General features: G+C 42.4%; 1 protein-coding gene across 1 annotated transcript in view; it reads right to left on the reverse strand.

Moving 5' to 3' along the window:
* The window catches only part of plxnd1 (plexin D1), a 72,336-nt gene that overhangs the window by 29,884 nt on the left and 31,402 nt on the right, over positions 1-11,050 (reverse strand). Inside the window, exons 10-13 of the mRNA XM_031753575.2 lie at positions 9,504-9,593; positions 9,085-9,193; positions 7,816-7,973; positions 4,180-4,325 (exon numbers count right to left, since the gene is read on the reverse strand). Of these exons, the coding sequence (XP_031609435.2) occupies positions 4,180-4,325; positions 7,816-7,973; positions 9,085-9,193; positions 9,504-9,593 (503 nt within the window). The remainder of the gene's footprint in view (positions 1-4,179; positions 4,326-7,815; positions 7,974-9,084; positions 9,194-9,503; positions 9,594-11,050) is intronic.

An 11,050-nucleotide genomic window follows, 5' to 3' on the forward strand; every position in this document is an offset into this window, starting at 1 on the left:
CCCAACAAAATCTTCACATTGGAGAAGCTGGAGCCAGGAAACTGCTGCCATTTTTGCTTACAAAAATTTACTTAAACAATTAACAGAATTATCAAAACAGATGTTGAATAATTTGGAATAATTTCCTGTTGATTGACTAATCAATGCAGCTCCACTCGAAGTATATAACAATAACTTCTCATGGCATAATTAAATTTCCACCAATTAACTCAGATGAATTATTTTTAATCTTCTGCTAAATTAGACTCTTGCCAGTTACGAGACAATTAACTTCTCAGAGCTAGTGTGGCAGCAGTGACAGTACTTGCTATATATCCCACAGTGCCAAATGAAACAGTGCAGAAGAAAACTATGCACCCTCCCGCATACACAATGCATGTTGCAACACTTCCATGTTTAATTTTTAGATATGTACCAACGTGTCCAATGTTCCAACGATGTGCAATCAGATAAAAAAACATAGAAGTAGACTTTTGCAAGATATGCAGATAATGTGGTGTGTGCATGAGGGTGTATGCTGGATGTGATGTTGATGTGGTGTGATCCTACTCAAAGGACAGGCAGACTCCCTGCAGGAGCGCACAGGGCCTGGGCTGACCCCTGCTCCACATTCCTGCATTGCCCCACTGTGGAGATATTACAGTCGGGAGGGCAACATTTGTTCTAGCACTGAGATGTCTCTAATCATTTCTCTTGAGTGGCTGCAAAATCATCAACAATCCAGTCCGTATGTGTCTGGATACAAGTGTTTTCTGGGGCCGAGCTAAATGGACACACCGAAGGCCACTCGAGGTTCGTATGAAAATGATGAAAAGGGAGGGCAGCATGGAGGACCTGAGCCAAACATCAAGTGAAGCACTTCAATAAATGAGGTGTGCTTAGACTGACTGTGCCATTAATTAACATGTTGACACCGGGTGAGAAGAGCATCGCCTCTCCAGTGCTGCACATTTTCCTTTTGGCACACAGATGTGAACTTTCACCTTTCAGCACACGGGCAGACACCTGTCTCAACAGTCCTGGTAAATGAGGTCACATGCACAGGTGTGTGTATGCTTATGAGTAGACTGGGTATATGAAGAGAGCGATACTGACGGCTGGCAAGGTCTTATGAATGAGGGCATTTGAAGCAGACCTTCCTGCTTCAGGGGTGTGGTGTGAATAGCTTTACATTGTGCCTCAAAATTAAGTTGTGAAGGTGATGAGACAGGATCACTAATCAATCACCGGAGTGCCCCACAAGGAAGAAGTAGAAAAATGTCGAGTTTCCCATGCATGCGCGCGTCTGTGCAAGTCAAATGTGCTGACACTGTCAGACACACTGATGTGTTATGATTTGTCAGTGCCACTTCCAGCAATGATGATGTGCTGTCACAACAACCAGCCTTTGGAGCCAATAAGGAATGACAACATGGGATGAGCTCATCCCGGAGTGAAACGTGATTCGTTGTTTTCTACATGTGTGGTTTGGGGGGAATGTGTCAGGCAGTTGGAGTGACAGGTAAGACCCGCAGGTCACCCTAGAACTGGTCTTAATACAATGATTGGCTTCAGTGGAGCAAGACCAGATAAACAGTTCCATTCAAGGAACATTACAGATACGGAATGAAAGTTCGGATGTAATTGTCGAGTTACTGACTTTTCACTGAGTTCTGCTCGAGTCGGAGTCGGGCTCCTTCTGTCTCCATGGTGACAATGTGACGGTTCCTGAGCTTTGGAGGGGTGGTGATGGAGCCATTTAAAATGAGAAGTGTGCTGCATAATAATATTTGTGAAAATTAGCCTCATGAATACATGAAAACTGAGCCACACGTGGACAGTTGGTATTTTAATTTCATGATCGGTGGACCTATATGAAGCAGATCTAATCACTGTCACAGTCATCTGTGATGGTGATTAACAAGAGGAACTATATAAACTGCCCCCGTCTTGGATTGTCTTTAAATAAAACTTGGTCAAGCACAAATTAAAAAGTATGGATTTCCTCTGCTGCCTTTGATGGTCTAATTGAATTTCTTTTCTTTGTAGCACACCAAATAATAGACCATTTTCCACCCGACCTCCTAGATGTTTGAACTAGGGTTATCTGGCCTGGGATCAAAAACTTTTACTTTGCTTTCCTTTATACATTTGGCATGTATATAATGAATCCATCTCTATCACTTTCATATGCTCTGGCTAATCTGTGGGTATCTAGAAATTTAAAACATTTTGCAGAAGAAAAGATAAAACCATTTTTAGTGCATTCTTTTTTCTGAGAATTTGAGACTCAGGTGTACTTTATATTTCTACTTGTGGCTAAATTGGCTTCGAGCCTTTATCAACACCTAGAGATCTGCTGGGCTAACTGTTTCTAACTCGTCACCCTGAGATTACCTACATTTCTTTCTTTTTTTTCCTATTGTGCAAAAATGTAAGTCTGCCCTTATTTCTTTACATTTTGCTTCCAAGGAACCAAACTATAATGTAATGTTTTTAGCAAGCTTTGTGAATTTTTTTCAAAGTCTTCTCTTTACCCATTAGTTGCTTTTTATTCATTTTAACACTGACCTATGAGACATTCGAGCATAAAAAAGCAAAGAGCCTATTTTAAATTGTGTCTTCAGACACTCTGTTACAACAAGTTGGTTGTAAAAATGATTTTTTGTCAATTTTTTAAAATTTGGGCTTACAAAAATATTGAAGGTAACACAATTTGACAGGCAAAAAAATAATACATTTTCAAGAACAAGCTGATTTCTAAAGCGATGTTAGACAGAAAATATCTGGAAGTATCTGAGAGTGATGTGTAGTGTGTCCTTAAAAAATCTGAAGAAACTGAACAAGTAGAGAACAACAGAAGAAGTATCAGGCCTGCAAAATGATCTACAGCAGATGAGCAGCATCTGAAAGTCATGTTCTCAAGAAATAGGAAAAAAACAGGACCCGAGAGATGCATCTGGACCTTCAGTTGATTAAGCTACTGTTCACTGAAGCCTCTCCAGAGCTATGACAAATTACAGAAATACTAGACTGAAAATCAGTGCGACAAATCTCATGAAGTCTATAAGACTGATTCCAAGTTTGAAATTTGGTTGAAATTATCAAAAATATGTATGGAGGAAGTCAGTAGAGAGGCTCTGTCGTGGTTTGGGCCTGTATGTCAGGCAGTGGTGTTACTTACAAAAGTAATCTAAAGAAGAGCTCTGAATGTCTTTAAGGAACTATTCCTGAAAACTACTGAAAAAATATCAGGGAACTTGCTTAAGAGACTTTAGGCTGTGGGGGAGCAAAGACATGCATGCAAACACATGCTTGTCTCTGGAGTGGTGGACAAAATCAGAATACCTGAAGAGAACCCATGCAGGCACAGAAAGAAAATGCGAACTTTAAATATAAAAAGCACCAGCCCAGTCCATTGCAGGCCAACATAAAGACTATAGATGTGTTAAAGACTTAATTTCTAATCATACATTTGCATTCTCATGTGTACCTATAACAGGTGATGTTTAAAAAAGTTTGATGTTGCAGTCGATGTGTGAAAATGGCGTCTGTTTAGATAAATATGCTTACATAAATATTCTTTCCCACCTGGATTAGAACTTTTTCAATTAATTTTTTTTTTAACCAAAATCTTTTAAAGCATGGCCCGTTTACTACTTTCTCATACTTTTCCCAGCTGTAGACGTTCCAGTGTAATAGAGGTAGCTTCCACCATCCAATAAAAGTAGGCAGGTGTGACTGGATGATCTTATTCGAGGGTGTTTTAGCACACACAGTGTTCATGTCTGAGATGTACATGTCAGGAGTGTTTCAGTAACAATGAGAAATCTTTCCATCACTTGATCTCCGTGTGTGTGTATTTCAGCCTGCCATCCACCTGAACGCTCACCTGCCTGAAATCCTATTAGGTTACCATGACAACACCATGACGACAGATAATTGTCAGCTATCATCTCACAAGTCCTGACACCAACAATGGTGCATATTTCATCAGGGTTAAAAAAAAATTATATAGTTGGTGTACAGGGCAATGAGTTCAGTTTTGTTATTTCAACACAGCAGATAATGGGAAATGTAGTTAAATATATAAAAGATATAAACGAGACAAACTGATATGATTAAGCAAATTTGCAGGGAGAGGCTGACGTACGCTGCAAACGTGTGAATCACAATTCAGTTATATGTTGTAAAACTTACTCTGTGGAGACAGTGTAGAACTGAGGCAGCAGAGTACAGTTCACATCTCCTATAGAGACTCTCACTGCTTTAGCCCTCCTGCCCAGGTTCCTGCCCTGAACTGTCAGCAGGGTGCCTCCTTCCACTGGACCACTCAGAGGGGAAATCTGTCAGAGACAAAGTGAAAAAAGAAAATATGAGAGGGGGGAAAAAGGCAGTGAAATTGGACAATAAATTAGAGCTCATAAGTAGATTACCGCCCTAAAAACACTCCACTAACGATGGGCGATAATGAATATGACAAAGAATTAGGAGAATAGAGGTGCCGTCTCTGATGCTGACATGGAGTGTGGCACACACACAGAGATAAGGGCCCGTGTAAGTGTTCTTCTGCTGAAGACTGAGATCTAATTGAATAGACACACACTTTAGGTATACACACACACAAAGCAGACTCTTAACTGCGGTAGTCTGAGACTCTTCAGCCTCTAATCCTCTACAGCACATGCAAATAAAGAGCAGACTAAGAGCCCCCTTCACATCCCACAAGAGACAGAGAGAGTGAGAAAGTGAGGACTGAAGAGCCGAGGTGTAGAGCACAGCAGAAAGGTGGATGAGTGGGGAGGCAATTTAGGGGACTGATTGTCGAGAGGAAAGTGAATGCTGATGGTGGTGGTGAGAGAGCAAAGCCTCAACAGGGGAATTAATGCACAGCACTATTCCCTTTCATCTGTTTTCCTGTGTCTGCTCTGTCAAATTCCTTAGTCCCATTTCTGCTGTTGTTCAGAGGCATACTCTCACGCATCATTTCAGCCCTCGCTTTTGGTCTCTTAACTTTCCATTCTGGAGCCAAGGAAAGAAAAGAAGAGGACCGTCACCTCTCCAGTCGCCATGAAAAATTCAACTTTCTCAGATAACATCTCCAACGCCCAGACAGAAGCAATCTAGCATCATCTTGCCACTGTAGCATAGCTATCCCAGCAGTGCGCATGCTTTTCTGGATGTCCCTCTGGCTGAGCCGAGGTCACGGCGACCCCTCTGTGTTATTAGCCTGGCTCCGGCTCTATCAGAAACTGAGCTGAAAAATGAAAACAGCACTTCTGTTTGGTCTAGGTGAGAGGACAAGGCTCAGCCCTGCATTCAAATAATTCGAAACCCACAAGACTGACAGCGCAGATAAATAAACCATATATTTCCTAGCTAAAACGGGAGGCGGTTGAGAAAAGAGTGAATGTAGTACTTTTATTATGGTGTGAAAACAAACTGTTGGAATCCAACCCATTACTTACCGTATTTCTGTGAGATTTACACTGCAGGAAATGGTGCAAATGTTTTTGCGGTTATATTAAGGTTTCGGACATTAAGTGTGGCCACCCCGTGTCTACTTACACCGAGTATATATACTTCCTCTAACAAAAACATCACATTCTTTCACACACATGTAATCCACAAACAGCATATAAATGCTTGTCCGTGCAGTTGTGCACACACACACACTGTAGTATGTCAGACAAACACAGAAAAGCAGCCGGCAATATGCAGTTATTTATTATCACTATGCGTCGTATAGCGCGTAGTGCGTCCCCGCGGTGCCATTGAGACCTGACAGCAACATCAGCTTGCATGCTGTTCATTTACACCTCTTACAAGTCTGTGAGTCCTGATTTACAGCGCAAACTCTGCCAGGCCTCCTGGGAGATCACAGGGTGTGAATGTGCCTCAGCAAAAAGCTCCAGAAGGAAGGCTGGAGCTTTTAAACAAAATTACTCCACGTTCTCGTATTCAAATGAAACATGCTCCAAATGTACATGCATGTATATAAACCTGCACCAAACAAACCAGCTACCTAATGAAATCCACATGTTTTCCTTTTCATTTTTGGGGGGTGGAGGTGGGGGGATTGTTTTGAGGTCAGAGCTTTCATCTTCCTCTCCTCACTCGACTTCCTCTGCATCAGACTAATCAAGGAGGACGTGAGGACAAAAACAGGAAAAAGCTTCTCACTATACTGTACCCTTCTCCACCCTGTCTTTGTCCAACTAGCTCTCCATCCTCTCTCCCAAACCATTTAGGTCTCACCCAAGTCCTTCTGTTTCTTTTCTTTTCATGTTGTGACTGAACTGTTTTGCAGTTCCTGTTTTGGTTGCCAAAGTACCTCTAATCAATGGATTTTTTTTTAAATTCCTTGAACTAGTCTAGGTATTACATGAAAATAAAGAGCCCCTGGAGATAATAATAAATGTCTCCATTGTCTTACATCAATGAATTGAACAGAGCATTTTTCTCAATTAGGTGCTAAGTGGCAAAGTTTAGGGAATAATGAAATCCTCCTCTGTATTATTGATATTTTGGTGTGAGTACCTTATGACAGAGATTGTACGTGACAAAGCCAGAGCGATGAAAAACATGTTTCATTATCTTAGCAGCACTGTCGCAAGGACTATATAACAAAGAGCTGTTGCAGTCTGAGTGTGTTTGAATGTTTGGGGAGAGTGGAGCTTTTTTTCTATAAGCTGGAGGACTTGGGCTCTAACCCCTGTGGATTCTCTGGGAAAACACGGCTGCCAAAGCATTGCATCACTCACCCCACCGAACCACAGCCCCAGTATCCTCTCTGCAGCCTGCTCTCCTGAGAGAGCCAGTAGGAGTGTGCGTGTGTGTGTGTGAGAGAGAGAGAGCGAGAGAGAGACAGGGAGTATTGCAACAATAGTCTACCCACACATACTGAATCTCAGCCCAGCTAACTTCAGTCATGTAAGAAGTCCACATAAGTTAGACTCTCACAGAGCATCCTGTTAGTCACAGTATGCTGACAGCTACAAAGAATGAAGGATAATCGTGAATGCTTCAATATGGCCTATTTGTGTGACAGATTGTGGGCTTACGTGTGTGTATGTGAGAGAGTGTGTGTCTGCGCGCCTGCTTTGTTCTGCTTGCCGACCAGGTTTTATCTACAGGAAGTTCAGGCCGACTGAGTCTCATGTGAGCCATGCTTCCCATGACCGCCTACCAAAGCTGTGCTGATATAACGCTTGGTAGCGGCAGAAAAGGCTTGGAAGATGACTCTAAACAGGCTCCCATTACAGTTGGAAAAACAAATGAATACAATCATGCAAATGAGCTCCGCAAACCCTGGCAGTAATCATGATGACGTGACTGCAGTCAGATCCCGTGTAAGATAAATACTCCTTAATTCCTTTTAGCAGTGCGGTTTTTCTCTTGTTGTGGTTGCAAAATCTCAAGTCCCTCATGGTTCTGATCTGTTTTCCTTTTAGCCTTTGTGGTTTTATACATAAAGGGTCCTACAGACATAGCTTTCATGCCCCAGTCCACATGGTTTGCTTATGTACAGCTGTTACACGGTGCAGAAGGTGTTCCCATGGCCTCCTGAGTCATTGCAGGTCGACTCATTTGGGTCTCCTGGGGTCTGTGGCTATATGACTGTTAGTGTTATCACTGAATGAGCTGCTTTAATAAGGCTCAAACAATACCTTAGCAGCTGATCATGGACTGACAGACAATCTGGGTTTCCACACCATGTGAGTGACCTCATGATTTACCATTACATGGCCTAAATACCATAGGTGTGAGAGGTGCAGGAGGATGAATGCAAGCATTTGTGGCCCAAAGTCATGCACGTTTAACCCCCGATCTTACCTCATGGATCTCAGGATTAGGACACTGATCCCTGATTGGCTGACATTCATCCCTTGGCTTGCAGATGCTGTCACACCAGCCACAGAGGTGTCCCTGATCCTCCCGACCCCAGCACTGGGAACAGTCCGAGCTACCCACACCACAGTTGTACACTTCCACTAGATGAATATGACAGATAAGGGAGAGACATAGAGGCAATTACTACTGTGAGAAAACATTACTGAACTCTGTTTGCCTTGACTGGTCAACTTAATGTACACTCTTCAAGGTATTTTCTTTTAGAGCTTTTATGAAGCTAAGGGCTGTGTGCCCTAAATAAATAGCATAAGGAGTTAGAGGATGATATATTCACAGCTATAAAAATAAACCAGTAAAAAACGGAGAAAGAGTTTGAGGAGTGGAGGAGAACAAAGCCAGGGAAAACAGATGATTACGTTCATGTTCCAGTGTGCCTCCCAGTGAGAACTCCCATTTGTATCACCGCATGTGCATCTGTGCAGCTGACTGTGTGCATATTGCAGTGCGTGCACGCCTGTATGTGTGTGATAAAGTGTGTGCCATTTTAAAATTTGATGACACTGCATGTTCAGAAAGCGACCGTCTTGCCTGTTAACAGCACGGAGTGTCTGGCAGTGGCCCAGGGCTGTTGTTCACATGGTAGACACATGGATTGCAAACAGCACATCTGGGACTGGGATAGGCAAAAACTGGCTTGTAGCTGCACTATAGACAACACTGCCAAGTTCAACAACACACGTCAGTTTTCATCATCTCACTGTTGTCATGGAGCTCAAACTATATTTGCTACAATACATGCGGACATTGCTTGAGAGAGGCATTGATAACACCTTAAAATTGCAGCTCGCTATGTTCTCCAATCATTATGTGTAATTAGACGGTAGCAGGATATAACATCATGGTAAATTACTGGTTGTAGGCAAATTATGTGTTGTAATACACAAACTGCTATTACTGCAAGTGAAAGGTAGTCGCACACTGTTTGTCCCTGTAAGGGAATCTTTATTTTTCTACAGATTTAATAAAACCCATCAATCTCATGAGAACACATCTGGGCATGGGTGAAATGCATTCTGGGAGCAACAGTGGCAGCTATGTCACATCTTTTTTCTTGTTGTGGCGGCGATGTAATTACACTGCAAATACATGAGAGGTGAGCAAACAAATGTAATGGAGCAGTGTTTTCATCTACTCCTTTCTTTTTATTTTTTTTTCTGCATGTCTACATAATTATGGGTTTTTATATCTTACCTTTCATAGGCTGGGGGCTGTCAATGAATACATCCTCTCGGTGTCTGATAAAGGGTCCTCGCCTCCTCAGGTTAAGGTGGTAAATCTGACTCCTCTGATTAGTGGAAAGCTAAATAGACAGGGCGGAAGACGGCATCAGCAAAAACAGGTACATCCTCAATGTTCTCATGTCTTTATTGTATGTAATTTTGCTTCCACTTAGTGATGCTCTAGATAATCATGGGTTTCTAGCCAACTCTTAAACAAGGGTTTAAAATAATTACATCAAAAACAAGTTACAAATAAGCGTTAAACCTAACAATAATGAACCCACTGAACCAGTAAATGCACAGTAGATGCGCCGGAGCTTAAAGCATGTTTATTCAGACTTGGCAAACTCGCTCACTAGTCGTTTCTGGTAGGTCATCGTCTGTACTTACCGTCACTCCACTACACTTGACAGTCGTGCTGTTCAGCCATGTGGCCTCATATCGCTGCTCTGTTCCAAAGTCACACTCCAGCTTCTCATTCTGTTACGCAAAAACACTTTCAAAAACAGCAGAAAAAAAAAACTAATAACATGCTGTTCTCACTGTCTCAATCACTGTCTGGTAACAATTGACAACTCGGAAAGAGAACCAGGAAACTGAAATAACCCACAATAATTGTCCCTGCCAGGAAAAATGTGATCTATTCAAATTTCATATTCATAAACATCTGGACTCCCACATCTCAGCAAGTCATCTGGGAGTCAGAGTAATGAATATGAATTCATTCTTCACAAAATGAAAGCCCCGAGTTTTACTGAGCCAAGATGTGTGACGTTAAGATCATAAAGAAGCTCAGATAGGTAAGAGCAGTAAAGGATAAGTGCCTAAAGTGGGAGAAGTAATTTGTCTGTGAATCCAGCCACCTTAAATTGGTCTACTTTACTCAGTCTCTCCAGGCCTCTGCTATTTCGCTGTACTTTTTGACACCAGAGAAGCTCTTTTTTTTTTTTTTTTTTTTTGTGGGGGGTGAGGGGGGGGGACTTGCAATGAAATGCTACTGAAAGGCTTCCTGGAATTATGTTCGGTCTGAACTAATATAACAGCAAACAAACTTGTAACCTCCTGCTTGTTCATTAATGTTTCAGAGAAGCTGTGCGAGACCGTGTTTAAACTTCCTTTAGGTTTGTCCTTACGGAGAAGTGTGGGAACCAAACTGAAATTCTAAACAAAACCCAGAAGGATCCGAGCGATGGTGATGTTTTGGGGAGAATGAATTTGACTGGCAGAACATTTCCTGCTCTGCTGACTTGTCGACAATCTGAAGGCATTAGTCAAACAATGTCAGTTTGGATAAACTTTCGTAATAAAGAGCGTGAATGACCAATCACATTCACGCTGCCCTAAGGAAGAGTGTGTGTGTGTGCGTGCGTGCGTATGTGTGTGTGTGAAAAGGGGGGGGGGGTATGTGACTCAATGTCTGTCACCATAGCAACACACCAGGAGACGGCTTGAGAGGCCAGCCTGGGTTAGGCGTGTGACTGACCACGCCTGGCAACCAGTCAGCACTGGAATTTTTAGCAGATACCAGTTGTGTCCTTATCAGCGATGCAGGATCTGCATCTGGCTGGCTCGATGTGGATTAGGAATGAGAATAAGAGTTTGAACAACTGATTTGGAAGGACTAGCTGAATTTATAATGAGCCCAAGCAAAATAAAGCCGCTGCCTTCTGTGTGTGCGTGCTGCCTCAGACCGACTGCACATTGTACGCTGTGCTGACAAAGACACAACTCAGCGAGTCACGGTTAGATACCAGAGGCACGGTGGGCCCAGACAGCTGAGCAGCGAGCAACTAAGCATAAAGACAACCGCTCATTCTTCATTTTTTAATCTCCGTCTTACAACAAGCAGATCACTCCAGTTTTACTCACTCGTTGACCCAAATCACAGCACACAAATATCCATCTGTGTTTAACTCAGCTTGAAGCAAACACACCAT

This window comes from Oreochromis aureus, linkage group 20, assembly GCF_013358895.1.
Source record: "Oreochromis aureus strain Israel breed Guangdong linkage group 20, ZZ_aureus, whole genome shotgun sequence".
NCBI lineage: Eukaryota > Metazoa > Chordata > Actinopteri > Cichliformes > Cichlidae > Oreochromis > Oreochromis aureus.